This window comes from Crotalus tigris, unplaced genomic scaffold (genome assembly GCF_016545835.1).
Source record: "Crotalus tigris isolate CLP2741 ecotype Arizona unplaced genomic scaffold, ASM1654583v1 scf7180000017568.12009008, whole genome shotgun sequence".
Lineage (NCBI taxonomy): Eukaryota > Metazoa > Chordata > Lepidosauria > Squamata > Viperidae > Crotalus > Crotalus tigris.
In genome coordinates this window covers 9,759,335-9,780,963 of record NW_024096478.1, presented here as the reverse complement: position 1 = coordinate 9,780,963, position 21,629 = coordinate 9,759,335, and the positions used below count along the sequence as shown (strand labels likewise).

Genomic DNA, 21,629 nt, shown 5'->3' with positions numbered 1-21,629 from the left:
CTCATGCCCCTGCCCAGACTCCTGCAGACTCACCACATGCCTCCAGCTATGCAGTCCGGTTCCTAACTGGCTGCAGCTTGGTACTGGTCCGCGGACTGGGGGGTTGGGGAACCCTGGTGTATGCTGCCTGGAATCATGTGTGAGTTAAGTATCTCTATAAATCTATTTAACAAACAAACAAATAAATCTAAAACAATTCAGCAGGTCTTGAGCTTGTTGATGCAATAAAAGCAGAAAACAAAGCAGCCGCTTTGATGCACACATTAATATATAGTAGCATAAGCCTGCACACATACTTTATGCTGTGCCTTATCATATTCAAGTCAGCACCTGCAGTTCTGCCATGTATTATAGCAGGGGTCCCCACCCCCAATCCGTGGACCAGTACTGGGCCATGGCATGGCAGCAACCAGCCTGCACAAACAAGCAAAGCCCCATCTGCAGGATGCAGGTAGCACACAAAACCATGTCCCCTCCAATCTGCAGAAAAACCTCTCTCCATGTAACTGGTCCCTGGTGCCCAAAAGGTTGGGGACCTCTGTATTATAGGACCATCTTTGAAGTATGTTGAAAAGCCAGTTTAGAGAAATCCTATCAGCCATCCTACTCCAGATATCACACAGAAATTGATAGAATCATTTGCAGAACCAGCCTAAACATTTCTGAGCTCTTTTAGAATGCAACTGGATTCTTTGAGGCAAACTATCCTAAAAATTCCTTTAAACAGTCTACAATGAACCAGTGAATGATTTGAACTTGGAATTTGTAGGAATTTAATAAGATAAATGGCAATAGATAAAGCATATATTAACAGTTTAATACAGTACCTGCCTGCAAATCTTTGAAACCATTTCTCTGTCATCTGAAAAAAATTGACTTACAAGCTCTTGTAAAGAACTGCTATATCACACTCTCATATGCTCCAGAGTACATCTTTAGAATCAAAATGAGATGACTGCACACACACACACACACACACACACACACACACACTCAGCCCTGACCCAAATATAATTCTGTGTTTCAGATGAAAGTCTTGGTAAAGACAAAGTTAAATACTTTTAAGTCATCCAGTTTTAAACAGGAATGATGTAAGTATAGCTTTCTCATGGAAAACGATTGGGCCAATGATTTACTTCGCCAATGTAGATCATGCTTTAGTTTAATTTCTCTGGGATAATTTTGTACGATAGACTTTTATGCATCAAAGTAATGCAAACAAGTTGCTTTATCCATTGCTTTGGTTTTAGTCAAGTTTTGTTTTTTGTTACCTGAATCCATCTTGATTTGTGTCAGTAGGATGGCAGGTTCCCCCATTCTGGCATGGATTCTGAATGCAAGCATTAATAGGTGTGCTGCAATCTCGACCCTATCAGTAAAAGTTAAACAGGAAGCATTAGTCATTGTCTATCACTGACAGGGAAGATCACTATGTTTCCTAACCTGGTCTTCACAGGCACAAAGAATGTATCCTTCAGAATCAGATCACCTATTCTTATTCAGGGAAAGTATTTTTTTTTCTATTAAAGCAGCACAAGACAGCAAGAAGATAATAAAATACATGAGTACTTGGAACTGCACGGTGAAAGACATTTTATCATCCAGGTTTTGAATATGTAGTTCACATTATGTCGTAAAGTATTCAATATAAACAATAAACATTTATATGAAAAGAGACATACAGCCACTTATTGGGTCTTAGGCTGTTGAGTTGATCAACCCCTCAGCAAAGCAACTTCTTGTAAAAAAATCGCCTCTCGAAAGTATGTTTGTATAAAACCCTGCAGCACTGATTTTTTACTTCCATTGTAAAGTTAAATCATCAGCATTCTTTCCCAAGCACAGTATTATTTCTTTCTAACAGAGATTTTATGATGAGCTGCTATGCTTGTAGAAAATATTGTCTACAGACTGATTTTTTGCATGTAACACAGGAAGACATTCTGCTAATCAATGCTCATATTCAGAAATTAGGTTAAGTTTGGTATGAAACTGCTATAAATATATTAAATAATATGAACCTGTTGTCTTTTATAATATCCAAATCCATTCAGACAAAGAGCTTTGGTTGTTCATGTTTTTACAATTCAGACAAAAACTTTGTTTCCAGAAGTTTTTTCCTTGATCAATTTAATGTATATTACAATACAACTTTATCCAAGTTAGGGTCCCTATTAGCTAAATTGGCTTTACTCCAGGATGATTGTGCATACCATGGTATATACAATATAAAATTGTAGCTAAATATGCAAGAATATTTACATCTCCTACTATATTTTCTCTACTTCCTTTACCATAGAGCCGTGTTAAATTATATACTTATTGTATAATCAATAAAAGTGCATAAAACAAAGTCTATTCTTTATGAATTCTCCAATAAGCATTGTCGTTGCTAAGAACTCTGGAAGTAAAAGCCCACATATCTAAAGAGCATTCTGGTTAAAGAAGGCTGTTTATCTATCTATCTCTCTCTCTATCTCTCTCTCTCTATCTATCTATCTATCTATCTATCTATCTATCTATCTATCTATCTATCTATCTATCATCTTTCTCATTGATGTCCTGCCTTTTGTTCAAGAACTCAAGGCAACATGCATAACTTCTCTCTTCCCATTTTCGCCACAACAATAATTTGCTTAGTAAGGTTTGATTAAGAAAGAGTGACTGACCCAAATTATCTAGTCAGCAACCATTGCTGAGAGCAGACACAACAATATTCTCTGAAATACATGGAAAAAGTAAAATGAATGATTTATAGTTGAAAAGAGGATATACAGATAAGGAAAGGGATTGAAAGGAGAGATGGAAAGTAAAAAAATATATAAAGAGAGGACATGGGGGAGATATTTTAGTAGCTCTGTACGCACTTGAAAATTATTTGGAAAAAGTAATTTGGAACTCATGCAAATACAGTACTCTGCTATTCACAAAAATAGCTACTTTTCAGGCTTCTCAGTGAAGGGGGAAATGGTGTTCAGGGGGAAAGGTAGCTTTAATACTTACATTAATTTTAAAAAGAGACTTCTTAAGCACTTCTTCCAAATATTTTTGAATCATGCACAGCTCTGGTATTATTTCCTTAAGTTTTTTTCCCTCCAACCAAATTTAAAAATCCCACGTCAAACCAATATTTTAGTCTAATAAGGAGAGTCAGGAAAAGGAAAAGTTTTGTCTTCATGTTCCGAAGTTAGCTTTACTGAGAAAAGTTATACCTCAATCCTAGATCTCAAAGCATTCCTTTCTTACACAGTTAAAAAAAAAAATCTCTGGAAAAACAGTTAATTATTGGAGAGGTGACACTGGGGAAAAACAAAAGAAAAAAGTGATTTTCTCTAGAATTTAGAAGAATTTACATATATCTCTTTGGATATACTCTTTTATAATTTCTTTGGATTGTATACTTTTGAATACATTTTTATTTTCGTGTTTATGACACTTCTAATAAATTAAATACTTACACATAAGCAAGGGCACAACTTATTTTAACAGAGGAAGAGCGTGTTCTTCATTTCACAAAGTCTCTACACTCAATTTCCTAATGCTTCCAGATCAAAATCAAAGAGAATTGTCTAAAACACATTTTTCCTTGCTCCCCTTAAAACAATAATGATGTGGAGGCTATTGTACATCTTAGCACTAACGATCTGTCCCAAAAAGATGTACTCACTGTGCAGAATGATTTCCAGAGCATGGGGCAGGAACTTAGCAGAATAGGCTGTAGGCTTATTTTTTCAGAGGTCTTACAAGTGTATAAGGACCAAAATGGAAAAGGCCAGCGTATAGCACAATTCAATATGTGGCTAAAGGAGTGGAGTAAAGGGGAAGACTTTGGATATATTAGTCACAATGTCAGCAGCTGGTCCTTTGAAAAAATTTACAAAAGAGATGGTTTGCATCCATCAAAGAAAGGGACTGAGTTACTTGGCTATAAATTCACAGATTTTCTGGAGGAATATTTAAACTAAACAGCGGGGACAGTGAGCTAACTGATACAGAACATTCCTGTCCCCGGCAATCTAAAAATTATAGGGCTATCAGTGCATGTAACATAGATGTATGTGTGGACAAGAACATCAACCTTGCTGATAACCTCCAAGGTCCCTTCCAACTTTATCATTATTATTATTATTATTATTATTATTATTATTATTATTATTATGTATGTTCATGTTGGTTTAATGTAAATGGATGGGTAATTTTTTTTTATCATTGCTACTGTGGGGCAAGTGTACCCATGTACAAGTATATTTGCTATGTAGAGCTGGCATCAATTGTTTTCTACAACTGGAATTCCTATTTAAGGTTTTATTACTTTATCCAGCATATCCTATTGAATTATGTCATCTCTCTTGTTTTAATCATATCATTTCCTTTGCAGTAATGCATGTGACTGAAGACCTGCTGTGATGATCAAATTATATGTTTCAGGAAAAGATAGAATTGCCTTGCCATTGAGTATTCAATCAAACCCAGTCTTGCTCAATCATACTTGGATTAAGGTTCCCACAGCCTATTGATATAACTGTGAACTCTTCCACAGGAAAGTTTACTCCACATCTACATCAAACAAGGAATAACAATGCTGAATGGGCAGGTTTGGGATAATTTATCAAGGTAATAGTTTCCAGATGAACAGCCATGTCTGAAGCTGACTGGTGAAAAGGAAGAAAGGCATTGTTACCAAATTAGCATGTCATTTTAGTGGGGAAGAGTTTTGTATTAAAAAAAATGCTCTTTTCATAATGTTCACATCTGAACTTGTCAAATGTCATTCTTGTTCAATGTGTAGCACAGTTGTAGAAATATTTTTTCAGAGATTGAGGCAAGCCTACTTGGCTACATAGAATGTTCCTTATATTTGTGCTCCTGGGTTTTGATATTGTTTTTTTCCTCTTCTACCTTTTCACCCCTCATGATCTGTAAGCATTCCACTTCTCAATCTTATTCTGTCTTTAGGCACACATTATACAAATACAACATACGCAGGCATAGGAACTACTTGTTCTGCTTTCTAAAATCTCTACACCACTTCAGGAAAAAAAAGTGTTTGAGATGCAGGACCATGTATAGTATCACTGTTCACTATGCAGCTCAAACTATACTCATTTCCCTTTAGTGCAATCTCCTTCCCTGTCCGTGTTGGTTTTGATTCCATTCAATGCTGAAAGCCAGCTGTTATCAGTTACCCTACCTTATAGCCAAATGGGCAAGTGCATCGGTAAAAATCCATGGGGTCATTGTTGCAAGTCCCATTATTTTTACAGGGAGTAGATAGGCAAGGGTTACATTTGGACACAATACCAATGTCAACAACTCCTGCAATAAAACAAGAATACATGTGAAAAGATTTGACAACAATTTAAAACATTTTCAAGAGATTGCCTTATAGACAAGAATATACTTATCACTCAGAGTCTTTGGTCTGTGGTGCTGCATAAACATGTGTATATAAATAAATAAATAAAGAACTAGGAAATTTTCTTTTGAAAGTTTAAATGCTGCTATTGTATTATGTATCAGTGACCCTAGTTAGTGCACTTCAGGCACAAACACTATGCTGGAACAAAGCTAACTTGCAAAAAATACTATCTTAAGAAGGATTCATTTCTTCCTTCATTCATTTATAAAGCAAAATGAATGAAAACAAACAAACAAGCAACTGTCAGCCCTTTGAGGTAGCCTGGGTCACAAAACACTAGAAACCCCACACTTTCCTGTTTTAAGAAAATGCTAAGGGTTAAGCTCATGTTTTACAAAGAATTGCCACAGTTCCTTCAAGGCCATCTCTGTATTATCTTTTGGAGCATTCTGTCAAAATGAAGCTCTGTCATGAGATAAAGTTATTTTATCTCCCAGTGGGGAAATGGGAACTATATATATATCACCTTTTGCTCCTGTAATGAATAAATGAATGAATATGTAATAGATAAATAAACTAAAAATTAGTCAACCAGAGAAAATAAATCCCATATATTTCAAACATGACTATCGTTGAACTTGCATGGTAAACTTTGTTCACTTTGGATATGTATTTTTTTTAATCCACAATTTTCAAAACAACAATTCTGATGTAAGTTTGATGTAAATTTCAATAAAAAATTGAGTTGAAGATATATGTTTGTCATTCCCCCTTACACCCAAATCTTTTCTTACAGATCACCTGAATCCTTAATATAATTCTCTTTGACAGGCATATGAGTGGCTCTATAATGATCAGTGGGGCAGAAAATGGAACAGCACAAATACTGGAAAGGAAAGAGAATCCCTTAACGTACAGGGAAATACAGGATTTAAGGGTAATGGAAATGCAAAATTAAAAGAAGGCAGCATGTGTATATTGCAGTAATGTTTCTGGAAGCAGAGTTCTTAGGTAGAAGAGAAGTATACAGTTTCTCTTTAGCTTAGAGATTTTGAGACCAAATTAGGACTGAATCATGCCATGCATTCATCACCAAGTTTTAATTCTTTATCTTCCTCAAATTTCAATTCTTTATACTCAGAAGTAAAGCCATTCTTAAACTGTGTCCAATGTGTCCATGTTTTTTTTAACTAGAAGTAGTAGAAAAGTGGGTTGCAATTGCCTTTTTGCAAGATTTTTTTTAAAAAAATATATTTTTCTACTACAGTCTACAGGTCTATACTGGAATTTCCTGGTGATCTCCTATCTACGTGCAGAAGTCCAAGAATTATACCCACCTTTGCATTGGAAATGCTGAGTTGGTGTAGTTAGCAAAAGCCTGTCTGTCATGTCATCTGGACTACTACACCGTGCAATGCCGGGCTCTTTGTAACCTGCTTTTACCCACTCTGAAAGCCAGCGCAGGCTGCAGTCACAATGTAAAGGATTTGTACCGAGTGCCCTAAATTGGGTTTTAAAAAAAGAGAGGGGAAAAAGATATGACTTCTTTCTTTATGCTGGTACAATTAGAAGAAAATTCCTTGATTTACAAATCCAAATTCTTAATATAGTTGTTGGTCTCTGATATCTGTCAGCACTGCCAATACTTACAGTTCTATTCTTTTTGTACCTATAGTTAATGCAAGACTTTCAATGCATAGTCTCACCTTAATGCATGGGTGTCAAACTCGCTGTGTCACGTGACGTGTTGCGACGTATCGTGACTTTTTTGCATTGCTGGAGCTGGGGTGGGTGTGGCCTCCGCATGATGCAACCGGCCAGCAGTTTGACACCCCTGCCTTAATGCATGGGTACGATATAGAGGATCAGTCATCTCCTAAAACTAAAAAGGTAATTAAGTTGGAAGTACATAACCATAGAATGAGAAGGAGATCAGATACAAGGAGAGAAGATTTTCTGGCAATCCTCAATCTAATTTCACACACAAGGCAGCTTGGAACAAGATCTAATGTATAGCTCCTGATAAAAGATGTTATACATCATTTGAATGCAAGTAATGTAGAACCCCTGTCTATCTCTGTAACTTTAAGAACTCATCAAGCTTTTCCTCTCAAAAACTCCAAGCAACTCTGGATCAGTATCTCATTTAATTTCTGGTTGGAAGTCATTATTCCTTACATAAAAAGTAAATGATTCTTCTCCCTTTGGTGAAAAGACAAATTTGTGTGTGGTAGTCTGATCACTGATTACAAACATGCAAGGAAGGACAATGAGGAAAATCACTACACATCGGAATACACATTAATCTTTTCTCAATTTCTGTTTATTTATTCTCTACTCCATAGTTTCAACAATCTAGCTGGTCACCCATCGCTTTGACTTAGAAAGCATGTTGCATCCACTCTGTAGAGGAGATGCCATCCTTATCATTACATTATGTTTGAATAACTTTCTAAGACTTTCTGCTTGCCTCTTTATTCTTGCATTTTGTTCTTAGAGCATATATTAAATAACCCAACTAACTCATTAATTTGTTGTTGTGAATATGAAATGAGGGATGATCCCTTCTTAAGAATTTTAAAGGAAAGGTGGAATATAATGAAATAAATAAATACTAGGTATTATATTGGATTGATTGGCATATTCAATATGATGATCCTTATGTTCCCCTTTGACTTTTTAGAAAAAATTCTAACAACAGGTAATGGTTGAAACTTTTTAGAGAAGTTGAAATATTTAATAAATGTCCTTTTCAATGGCTTTTGAACATATTTTCTAAGTCCATCTTTCAGTAAAAGTGCTATTTTAATATAAGATTTAAGAGTTCAGATACCCTTGAAGTTCAAGAATAATTCTTTAGGATAATGATCTAAAGGTTAAGGACAATTATCTCAATGGTCATAAACTGCTTTTGACATTAAGTTTTTACTTAAAGCTTAGAAATTGTTCCTGTGGAGAAGAAAATATTAGTTGGATTCAGCCCCTAGAGAGAAAGTTAGAAAATTATTTACAGAAAGAATGATCAAAAGATAATTCTGGATGTTGACTTTTTCTTCACAGATGTTTTAGAAATGGAGTCGATAAAAATGATTTACTGAGGAAAAAAAGAAGATGTAATACTGATGGATAAAATTATAAACTAAAATTGTTGATATAAAACCACAGACATGACTGATTAAACAAGTCTGGCCTAGACAAACTCATGCTGAGAGTTCATGTGTTGAATTACTGGAAAGAGTTCATACATTAAAATTAAATAAGAACAAAGTTTCCTTAAAGGGACCAAGTTTATGTCTTGTCTGTATTTTCACACAGACTAAAATTATTTGGATTGACTATATATGAGCTCATGCATGTACATACAACATACAAACCTCTACTTTTAAGTTATCTCTAGTTTACTGTACATATATGTTTCAACAGCTGTTTTGGACCAATAAAAAATCTAATGGGTCAAGCAATTTGTTGCACTAATAATTTAGTCTTCCAACATTCCCCTAAAATAGGGCAAAGCACCAAATAAAAAGACGGACATCAGTTCCAACATTTTAATTTCATGTTCTTCCTCCCACTGCTAGCAGCTTTATTTTGATTTACAGAAGTGATGGCGAACCTTTTAGAGACCTAGTGCCCAAAAACTGGCTCCGCCCCCGCTCCACCTCCCTGCCCTGCCCCTGCTCTGCCCCCCATCTTCTGCCCCGCCTGCCCACAGGACCACTCACCGCCTCCAGGGCCCGCAGCACTATGGCGGCCACACCCTCTGCCCGCGCCCTGCAGCATCAACTGCATGATGGGGTGTGTGGGCAGAGTCTTGTCTATGCTGCCTGGCTGCCATGTCCTTGGCTGCGCTGCTCTGCGTGGACCATGCTTGAGGGCGGCTCTCCTTCAGGGGGGCTGTTGGAGATGTGGGGGTCGTGGGGGGAGGCAAGGCTGGGGCAACAGCACTTGTGTCCCCAAAGAGGGCTCTGAATGCCGCCTCTGGCACCCGTGCCATAGGTTCGCCACCACTGATCTACAGTGTGATTGCTCTTTCATTTGTTTTAAACTTGTAGATTTAAATGTTATAATAAATTATGTTTATTTTCTCAGATTTTTCCCAGAGATGTTATTGGAAAGAAGAAAATAGACTTTTTCCATGGATTTTAAAGTAAAAGATTTGAAGTAAAATTTTTAAGGTAAGAAAGTAATGAGAAGAGGAAATGGAAATGAGCCATAACACAGAAAATAATGAAGGACAAGCCATTTTTGCTTGAACACAATCATTCTCTTTAGTTAATGCATACATCTTGCACTTGTTGAAGCTTTTAAAATAGATCTAACATATCATTTAAAATATGTAAATATTGTTCTCGCTGGCCACTACATACTATTTAGAGGTTGATAATAATTACAAGTTTACAAACATTGTCTACATTCAAAAGCTTTCATCAGAGAGCACAATGATTTTGAATCCTAAATTGCAAATAAGTGTGTCTACATTTACTTCAACATTGATATGTACATCTTTTTATTGTACTAATTGTAATGGCAGACTGTGTGAAGACATTGAACACGATAATTCATGTTGATCTAAGTTTGTAAAATTCCACTGTAGAGTTGGAGCTTTCTCCTTATTAAGAAAATTGACAGCTATATTTTGAAGACAGTTACTTTTGTTTGAATACAATATATTAATTGTACGGCCAGGGCTCAGTGTTATAACTATATATGGAAATAAAATGTGAAGGATATTTTAAAATTAACAATTTAAAGGACACAGATTAGGAAAGGTAAGGTAGGATGAATTTGGGTTTATGGACAATCAGTCATGATTTACCTCACAATTTTAAGGATTGTAGTGTTTTTCAAACATAAATAAATACATTTGAACTAAGGGCACTTTGCCTATTTGTTTCCATCTTGTAAGATTCCTTTTTATGTAGTCTAAATGTGACATATTAAATACTACATACTATTTCCAAAGATAAGTAGGTTGTAATTAGGTAACAATAGTCATTTATAAGGAGATATAATATGTACTTAGTATGTCAATTAAACAATTCTAAATTCATAATTTCAACCCTTATTTGTCAATCTATTCTGTAAACAATATATTGATTGGTGTTGACAGACAAGATAATTAATGGGTCCAGAATTTATTATTTCAGAAGAAAATATACTTTTACATTTACTGTATGCAATGTTGCAGAACAAATGAAAGACGAATGACTGTCAAATGGCTTATGAGTCGCTGAGGTTACGGAAACCTTGTGAAAAATTAAAACAAAACAAAACCTTGTAACACTATTTCTCTTTATTCCTGGCTTCTCTATTGGACAATTCTTTCTTTGCAGAACAGCTTCTTAAAGAACATTTATAGCTGGTAACTGGTAATGTAATGATTATAATGAAAATAATTACATACCGTATATGCCGGCGTTTAAGGCGACCTGGCGTATAAGACGACCCCCGTCTTTGGCACCGAGTCGCATGCCTAGAACGTCGTCTTATACGCCGGAAACTACCAGTATTTTCGGCGTATAAGACGACTCGGCATATAAGATGACCCCCGACTTCAGCGCCGATTTTAACACTTGCGGAAGTCACCTTATACGCGGCATATATGGTAATCCCCCAAATGGAACAGTGTGATTATTTACCAGGATTTCCTTCAGAATCCTATTTACAATAGGATTGGATGTTACTTTTGCTGATAAGAATAAACTAAACTGTTAAAAACCAAAGAGGAAGAGGGGAAAATTGCAGCTACAAAGGCTAGGTATCTTTGGAAAGTAGGCTGAACTGTTACTGAATAATACCAGTAGCTACTGGCCTGGTCTCTTTCCATTCATTTCCTGTCTTGTTACCTGTGTCTCTCAACTCATTTTTATCCAGTGCTATTTTGTTTTGTTCCTCCTTCCCAATGTTTCCTCTTATTGTGTCTCCATCGTGTATTTTTATTTTTTGCAGTTTCAATTAAAAGCAGAGTTAACAGTAGATATGTGTGATATTTTTGTGTCCCATACACAACCATTTTTGTGTTAAGAAAGAATGGCAGATGTGCAGATTGGGGTCAATTAATTTTATAAATAGGTTTTTTTACAAGCTAATATTTTAACCAGTAGCTATCAATTCAACTAGTAAAGAGGGATACATGTGTAAACACAAACATATTTCAAATTTAAATTTGCCTTTATTTGAGTGAATGTGGCAAATTATGTTTATTTTTAGTAGAATTTAATATGACAGTGAAATGTTTTGTCTTTAATAATGCTGTTAAACATGACCTTTGATAAATCATTATCAGGTTGTTCATTAGTAAGTATTGTACTGCACAAATAACATATCTTCATTTAAAAGATAGATGCTATTTGAGCAATGAACACAAGTTTTAAAAAGGTTGAAATGCTTATAAATTTAAGCATATCTTTTAATCCTGTTCCCTGATCACTATGGGGTTAAAAGTGAATATATAAAATAGAGTAACATTAATTCCTTGTTGGGCTTATGTTATTTGGAAAACTGCTTCAGAATGCCATTCTTCCCAAAATACCCTGATACAGCAAATGGGAAATATAGGAATCTAAATGGGGTGTGAAGAAACTATAATATAACATGGTTCATAAAGCATAATCGTGATGGTATCTTTCCAGCAAATGTATGTCCCTACGTGGCTTTTAACTTGTCTTTTTTTTTTCTTTTTCTTTTTTTTCTAGCAATGTCAATTCTATTCTCCTTGGAGTGAAGAAGTGGAGATCAATCCTATTTAATTAGATGAAAAAATATTCTGGAAAGTTAAGGACCAATAGTGCTACTAGTAAGCAAGTTAAGAACCAATAGCCATGAGCCTGCTTGATAATTCATCCATACATTTTTCACCCTATAGGTTAACATAGGTTTTTCACATTTTGCTGAAAATTTGCTTTGGAGTCTAACTTTGATATAAGTAGGCTTAACAAATGATCTATTTTCTCTTTGACAATTAAAGTTTTAAAAGGTAAGGTTTTTTTCACATTTGTTTGGAAAATAGAAATCTAAATAAAATACATATAAGGATAATTGTGGCATAAAGTAGCTATACAAATCTCCCATAGCAAATAATTTGTACAGAGTTAATAATCTCTTGAGGATAACAATACTTACAGGTGGGAAAGTGACACAAGATCATTAAAAGACCCTTCAGGGACACTGGATATATCATTGCCATGAAGCGTTCTAGGAGAAGAAAAAGTAATATTATGTTTGAATATAGTTATGATACAAAAAGAGTTTAAGTTAGCTTTTAATACCTATTGACTAAATAACTTAGGAAGCATTATAGTTCATATTTTGTCCAAGAAAGATTTTACAAGGAAGCATTGCATCGCATCGCAATGCATCGCAATGCTACCAAGGTGCTTCAGACACGAGTGCGATGTGATGCAACCAGATGCGATGCAACCAAGGTGCCTCTGGGTTGAAAGGACATCACTGTTGTCCAGGGAATGCCCAGTTGGGGGCTCTTTTCATGGCCCTGGAAGGAGCTGGAGTGAAAGACAAGCGCTCACCACATCCCATGGGAACACTTGGGTCTTGAACACAGGCTTGCCAACCTCCAACACAGCATCCTAACCACACAAGCCACTGTGCTCCTAGCATTGCATAAAGATTGGAAATAAAGGAAATGGTAGTATTACAGACTCTTTAGTATCTTTTTTTAATAAAAAGGGATAGTTTGTTTATTTATTTGTAGTTTTTGAATTTTTTGTATGTGTGCCTTTGAGTCAATGTTAATGGAAATAGTTTGCCATTGCCTTGTCCTAGTTTCATACCTGAAGTGGGACTGGAACATACAGACACACAGATTCTATCCTAGGACCTTAATCAATAGACCAAACTGGCTCCCTTAATAAAGAGTACCAGTGACTTTTTCAAAGAAAAAAAATGACCACAATTGAAACCTGAATAAGCAATTTAGAATAATTAGACAACAGGACAACAGTTGTCTTAGGAATCATGATCGTGACAACATTCTGGAAAGTTATTCAATTCTTGATCTAGACAAATAGGAAATATTCATTTTTTCTTTTATTTTCTTCTGAAATAAATGTAATAGAGAAAATTGTTAGTGATACCATTTTGCCAATATCTACTATTCTTTTTAATAAATACAGTGCTACATGGATCAGAGTTTACCATATATATTAAAACTATGTTTTCCAGAATTTCTATTCAGCCAATTATCATAATGCTGAATTGAACTTGCCCTAACCAATAGCTAGTGCAAATTCTGGCTTTAGGACCTGAAAATGCTACTAAGAAAAAATACAATAAAAATTACAAAGCTCATTGCTTTTTGACCATATCCTTTCCTATGTGCTTATGTGATTTTGTCTCTCTAGAGGAGAATAATTTTTAAAATTTGTATGTATTGTGTCTGTATAACGACTGAATTTGACAAAAATGGCTCCTGAAGGTTTAGATTATAAACAATGGAATACACTAGTACCTTTCTTATTAATATTGTATTTGTTTCCTAATTGTTGAACTACAAGTATGCTTTGTAATTTTTATGAAATTCTAAAATAAATAGTGAAATCCTTGAAAAACTGAACTTTGGGAACTGAACTTGAACTACTGGAAAGGGAATAAAAAATTAATTTGCAAGACACTTTCACACCCTGAATCACAGAGTTTGTGTTTAATAGGGACATAGAAGCCATTTCATCATTTTTACAATTATATATATTTTACATGTGTTTTCTGGTAGTTCTTTGTTACTTTCATATATTTTGGTGCATGTTGAAAAACAAACAAACCCTAATCTATGATTGGAACAATCACCTTAAAACATGGTGCATAAAGATATACTAAGAGAGATTAAGACTTCGAATTACTGAAATAAGGCATATGTCATGACACCGATTATTATGTTTGGTAGCCAGAGACATATTCTGATTGATAGGATAATTTTCCTATTTAATAGCAATAGGGAAAATTTCCCAGGAAGAAAAACAATTAGAGAAGAAGTTCATGCATAAAAGAGGTCTGTTAACTGCACATCAAATTCAGACAGTTTCAAGCTATGTGTCCTTTCAAACAAAAAGGTGCAAAAACGTGGATACGCTTTTGCTGATTATTTCTAACTGAGGTTCTCTTGGGAATTCTGATAATAAATAAATGACAGTAACAGATTGCATGCTGTCGCTTGGAAACACTTCCTCACCCAGGAGAATTGATTTTTAATAACAACGTAGATGACATGTGGCAAGGGTTGTCGCTGACACTAGAATTTTGTATACCATAATAAATCAAATGAAAGTGGAAGCTTCCAAATATATACAACCCAGAAAGAGAGACTCTCATTCATGCTTCATTTAGCTTTTGCACAGAAATATAAAAGTTATATTTCTCTGAGCATGTTATCTTTCTCTGAGCAAACACCTATTTTAATATATGATTAAGTAGATCTTCTAAATAAATAGGGATAGCAAACTGATTTATAAAACTGATCTTCAGCATTACACTGTTGCCTTTGAGAATGAAGTAATCTTGGTTTGCTTGCAACTTAAACAAAAAAATACATATGGATCAGTTACAAAACAAGAAAACCAATATTTCCTTGAAGTTCTTATATAATGGGGTAAAATTTATTGTGAAATTAACATCTGTGTACTATTTCAAACTGGAAGACTATAAACTGTTCAGCTACAAACAAATTGGCTGCCACTTAACTACTCTTTTTTATATTATCCATACAGTATATATAGTTCTAAACAAGCATACAACAGTGTTTAAAAGTTTGCGAATTTTCAGCATTTCTGCATAAGTATGAGCTAAAACATGATCTGTTCCTAAGTCCTAAAAATAGATAAAGAAAACCCAATTAAAAATAAGTCAAAAATATGTTTGTTCATTTCAAGGAAAATGATCCTCATATTTACATGTAGTAAAAATATGTAAGCCTACTGCTCTCAGTAACTGGTATGAAGCAATAACTGCAAATAAAGGTTGCAATTTAGTTGGACAGCAATTACTACAATTGGTGGAGAGGAATAACTACCAGTCAACATTTCTAATAACTGCAGATCAATCTTACACATCAGCTTGGAGGAATTTGAATTCACTCCTCTTTACAGAACAGCTTCAACTGAGGGATATTGGTGGATTTTCTCATATGAACTGCCAGCTTCAGGTCCTTCCACAACAGGTCAGGACTTTGATTTGATCATTCCAAAACATTAACTTTTTCTGCTTTAATCATTCTTTGGTTGTATGATTTCTGTATTGTGGGTTCTTGTCTTGCTGCATCACCCACTTCTTCTGGCACTACAATTCACAGACATGTACCTAACATACTCCTGTAGAAATTGCTGGTACAATTCAGAATTCATAGTTCCATTAATTTGACAAGTTGTCCTGCTCCTCTCCCTTCATTCCAACTTCTTGCCCCTTTTTTGTGCTTATCCCAAGAGAGTAAAAAAAAAAAAAAAGACTAGTGTTGGATTTACAATTTAGTGTGCTCAGCACTTCTCATCACCTTTCCCTGAATTTGCTCAGCTGATTACAGTCTGCTTCTCCTCTTTTGGGGGAAGGACCTATTTTGGTGTCTTCTGCCAAATCCTTCCCCAAACACCTTGGCTTTGCCAAAGATAATTTCTCCTTCCTTCCCATCTTGGACCTTTATCTCTCTGGAGTTTTACTTCTCTTCCTCTAGGAAAGCTACCCAGAGACTTCTCCCTCTCTGACCAGGAACTTAAACACATTCATAATACAATACTCTCCAATTTTAATCTCCAATCTCTGTTTTACAGTCTTTTTCTCTCCCAGTTTTCTCTGCTTGTTTTCTCTCCTCTGTCTGTCTGTTTGTATCTCATTTTTAATCAGATTAGCAGTATTTCTCCAGCAACTGAGGAGGTGGGTGTCTCATCAGAGCTCTAGTCCCTAATACTTTGTACAAATTTGGACCAATGAAAATGCTGTCTACCTTTCCCGATAACAGCCTTGGCTAATAGCTATGTCAGCTCATCAACCATTGTGACACCGCAGCTGCACTTCACTAGAATGGTACTTCTCCCTTTTCTCTCTCCATTTGCTATCTTATACCTGCACAACTGCAGTCATAACAGGCCACTAAAAACCATATGTCACAGCTTAAAGTGTTAATTGTAATGGTATATGAGAATGATCTTAGGAGACTGGGTCCAGAGACCCTGGTTAGGGAAAACTCTGATAAAAGAAAATAGTCTGCAACTAGATTGTTAATGGGAGAAGAGGTTCAGAAGATATCCTCCCCAATTTCTCGAGATGGAAAGGAGACGGGGAGAATTATAGTTTCAGACTTGCACGTTTCTGTTAATGTAGCCTTACATGAAAATAGAATTAGTTTAGTGTTTCTGTCTTATCTGTCTGGTAGGATTGACACTAAACAAGGAGATATGATGATGAAACAAACATGGACTTCATCCTAAGTAATACTTAAGATTTTGCATAAAAAGTAAGTATGACCGAATCACTGGAAAGAATTATTAAATATCATTACATTCAATATTCTCCAAAGGAAACATTTGACAAAATGTCTACTATTTGACAAAAAAAAATTTTATGAAAAAAACTGAAAAACGAGAAAAGTATAAAAAGAAATGAAAGAGATCAAACTTCTCCTGAAACCTTGGATATGATTAAAAACACACAGAAGCGCAATTAGAATTTTAGCTCAAATTATGGAATTATACACCAAATCCAAGAATATGTCGATGTGATTAATGAGCAAGTTACAATGGAGAAGTGTTCCTTCAAAAATATGTCTTAAGTCAAATAGGTTAGCCTATATTTTAACAGTGGCCTTTAAAAAAAAAAAAAAGAATTCCAACAGGAAAAATCATCTTAAGGCATCAAATCATTCACAAAATGTTACCCTTCATCTGAACTCATATTTATAGGGTACTTTACATCTTGATACAAATAAAAAAGTGCAAATGACTGTAAATGGCTGCAATGCAGAGAATCAGGGGAAAGCTCCTACTCCTTAGACATTTTGCTGTCACCTTTTAAAATTTAACTCCAAAATTTAACTTTAATACTTACAATACTCGGAGAGATTTAAGGCCATTAAATGCATGAACTGGAATACATCGTAACCTATTGTAGCTTAGGATCCTAGGGGAATAAAAGACCGCAGTTTATATTACTTTGCAACAAGTAACTGGAGCAGGAACAGAGTAGAAAACATTAACACAGAACAAATTAAATACTTACTATTTAATGCAACTTACTTTACAATAAATAATAATTAGAGCCTATGTCAGAATCACTGGTTACTTACAGGGTTGATAGCTGTGTCATATTACTGAAGGTGTAATTGGCCAACATGCTGATACTATTGTTGCTCAAGTCGCTGAAAAAAAAATACACATAATATTCATTGATGCAATGAAAACAGAACTTTTCTTAAATTCAGCACAAAAAGCATAAACAAGTTCCTTCAAAGCAAACTATCAACAAATATTGTTATTGGGGATTATAATTACATTTAAAAAAAAATATTACTTAAGATTTACCAATTACCCTAAGGCAAGCAGCTTTCAGAACAATTCATAAAAACACAAATAAAATCAGAAAGATTTATTTTAAAAAATTAAGAGGGGAGTTTAAAATATAATAAACATCAATACATTTGATAATCTAGAACTAACAAGGCATAAAACCAGAAACAATAGTGGACAAGAAGTAAGAACTGTGAGGAGTGGATACTTCACAAACTTTTCCAGGGAAGGCACTAAACAATAGAGATGCTACTTATGCTTGTAAGTAGATAATCACTGTGCCTTGTTGTATTTAAAGTAGACTTCTATTAATTAGATTTGTAATAAATTCCCTCTTGATTTTGATTATATAAAGACACAAAAAGAATTATACGAAGGAAATGCTCTCTATTAAAGCTGGCACACTGACTTGAGCTTGGTAGGGTAACCTACCAGCTATAAAATAATAAAATACTGTCATATAAAACATTTTAAATTAATAAAATAAATACATTAGTACTAAACTCCTATGCTTAATGACATTCATGAAATAATTTAAAGAATTTTCTTATTTTTGTAAAATTTTATCCTAAATTGGAATTTAAGATATACCCAATGCACATATGACTAAACAAAATAATATACATTTGTATAAAACACAATATTGAACAGTAGAAGTAAGCAAGATCTACCAATGATTGTTTCTACTAAAATTGTGGTGTCATGCTTGCTTTCTTTTTAGGTGTGATAAATAGAGGATTGGTCCCAAAAAATTGAATTGTATTCAAAAGTCTCAAAATAGTAATTTACCGATGATCTCTTTTAAAAGTTTGTGTGTGTGTCTTTGTGTGTGTGTTTGCGTGTACATTGTATTTCCAGAAAAAATAAATTTCACAATATAAACAATGTTTTTGTGTTTCCTCAAACAATGTATGAAGGTATCTGCCAATCACAGCTATTGCTGCACTGCAACACCCAATGCTGCAACATTTGTGTATTGCTATATTATTGCTGTCATGAAATGTTGGTATACTTACATTAATGTTAAGTGTCGGAACATAGAAAGTTCCTTTGGCACAGCGGATAAATGATTTCCTTCCAGGTATCTGAAAATCAGTTATATTGGATAAACTGTTAAGAATATTCATTGGTTTTTTGCACAAAGAAAACAAAACAATCCAAATTATTACAGCTGACATCAAACATTTCAGAAAGATTTAATTGCAAACAATAATATGAATTCCATCAATAAAAATGAGTAGATTAGAAAAAAACGTAGATTATGTATTTAGGGCTTGGACTAGGATCTTCAGCCAAAGAAGTTCACAAAGTCCCTTTGGGCCAGTCTCCATAATTGTGTACAACCTATCCATAGGTCTGTTATTGAAACAAATTGCAGTTTAATAGTGGAATGAATTATTCAATAGATGAGAGGTTCCCAAGCCTCATGTAGCGGGGCAGGACTAAGGAAGCAAAAACTACACAGATTTCTTTAATACTTGGAAACTAATAGGAGTTTACCCTTCTTATTGACTTAATTAAGGTGGAGTCTTTTTTAAGATATTGAGATTTTTTTCTCAGATTTTTCCCCACCTGAATTGTGTTGCTATTTCAAATCAAATCAAATCAAATCTTTATTACAATTAAAGACCAGCATAACTACTTATGAGATAAACTGTCCACTGACTTGCCTTCTGCTATTTGTTCCATTCCCATCCCAGGCTTGCCTCAACTTCATGCACAGATTCCCCTTCATCATATATTAATATAGAGGTTAGATAATCTGTTGGGGGGGGTGCTTTGATTTGGAACATGGGACTGAATTTGATCTCCTTGCTTCCAATTATATGGTTCTTCCTGAGGCCTTTTGTTGGAACTGATCACTAAATAAATTTGTTAATCAAGATTCCTTCCCATTATTCTATTCAATGAGAATATTAAGAAGCAAAATGGAGCATTGCATTACAAAAGAAATATAGAAATACATAAATGTGCATGTATGCAAACAGTGTCTCTGTCTGTCTGTCTCACATGCACGCACACGCACACACACACACACACAGAGAGAGAGAGAGAGAGAGAGAGAGAGAGAGAGAGAGAGAGAGAGAGAGAGAGAGAGAGAGAGAGAGAGAGAATCCAAATATCTCCTGGAATTTAAGAAAAGGACAAAATAAGCATCATCTGCCTCTTTTCTAAATGTATGGGCTCATAGGAAAATGCTATGATGGCCTTTTGTTATGTTCTTTGTTTTAAAGCGCAGACTATGAAAATCAGATGCATCTTTTACAAAACAATTGTGGAAAAAACTTCCCTCACTCCAGTAGTTCTCCCAGAGATCCTATTAACAAAGAGAATGGGGAGGGGAACTCACACATGTCCTTGCTGTAAGGTTGTGCTTAATTAAAGCTACTAAAAAGAACTCCAAATGCTAATTGACCTCATTAGAATTATTCTTGCCCTCTGACTGCAAATTGCTCAGGCAAGCAATATTTCAATAACACATCAGAAGCTGACTCGGTCTAGCTGCACTAATACATACAACCATTTACTTTAACTGCTTAGTGAAAACATAAAATGAATATGCAGCATCTGATATAATGGAGGCAGCATTATTTAAGATGTAAATGCTAAGTCAGAGCTTACGCAAGCTGCATATTCATTCCACAAAATAAATTATCATAAAAGGTTCCCTCAAAGGCTTACAGAGGAAATGAGAATTTACATTTTCATGTGATTATGCACCAGATCCAACAATGTTGAATTCTTACCCTCTAACATATTTGAGAAATGCCAAAACATGCACCAAACTATCCCACTGCTGAGCTTGTTCATGTTGATCTACTGCCTCTTCAGTCACATTTTAAAATTTGAATATGGCTTCTTTTCCTTTCATGACCACAATTAGTAATTATGGAAGCGAGAAATGATGCTTATGAGCTTTCCGGATTTGGCTCTGTGATAGCATTTCTGAGCCAATGCCCTGATTCAAAAGTTATGATCTAACTGTTAGTTATGCCAGAATGCATACTGGAAAGTACATTAATACATATCCCATTAAGAGCACTATAATTCAGAATTGCATCCAGATATACTTTCCAATATCTCCTAATTTACTGGATAGAACTGAGAACGGATCATTAAAAGAACACAGCACAGAAAAGTAGAAAATAGTATCTGTGTAAGTTTTGGGCTTGATTATTATTGTTTTGTTTCTTTCACTTTTCTTTAAACTGACTGTTATTTGTATTTCTGTTTTAGAGGGAACCTAGAGAAGGTTTTGACTTTTAAAGGTGTCAGTAAATCTTTAAAAGAACAAACAAACGTAGCTTACCAAGTTGAAGTAGCAATGAGTCTTCTTTACCAGTAAAACAGTTGCATTTGAAAAAGCATATTTACTTACTTATTTGTAAGACTTTTATATTACTTTGATCCAAGAGGGTCCTAGGCACTGTCTAGTATTGCTTATCTTGAAAGGGAGCACATGTGGTCTTCATTTAACCACTATTCACTAAGGAATGGTTCAAACTTTGACCAGTGCTGAAACAAGTGGTACTTAGAATCATCTTCAAACTTCTATCTGTTGCAGCATCCTGATCTCTCTTCATAACCTTCTTTGCAGACTTCATGCTAGCAAAATTAATGGGAAAACTAGCAGGAGGTTGCAAATGATAACCATGTGACATAGCCCTCAGCGACAGTGCATGATTTGCTTAATGATAGCAACTGAAAGTACTGAAACTACCATCGCTAACTGAAACAATCATGCAACACTTTGTTACACTTTATTA

At 34.8% G+C, this 21,629-nt stretch overlaps 1 protein-coding gene across 1 annotated transcript in view; it reads right to left on the bottom strand.

Moving 5' to 3' along the window:
* SLIT3 (slit guidance ligand 3) overlaps positions 1-21,629 on the bottom strand; it is a 567,201-nt gene that overhangs the window by 83,068 nt on the left and 462,504 nt on the right. Inside the window, exons 21-27 of the mRNA XM_039353305.1 lie at positions 18,879-18,947; positions 17,643-17,714; positions 17,405-17,476; positions 12,482-12,553; positions 6,697-6,860; positions 5,192-5,316; positions 1,272-1,369 (exon numbers count right to left, since the gene is read on the bottom strand). Of these exons, the coding sequence (XP_039209239.1) occupies positions 1,272-1,369; positions 5,192-5,316; positions 6,697-6,860; positions 12,482-12,553; positions 17,405-17,476; positions 17,643-17,714; positions 18,879-18,947 (672 nt within the window). The remainder of the gene's footprint in view (positions 1-1,271; positions 1,370-5,191; positions 5,317-6,696; positions 6,861-12,481; positions 12,554-17,404; positions 17,477-17,642; positions 17,715-18,878; positions 18,948-21,629) is intronic.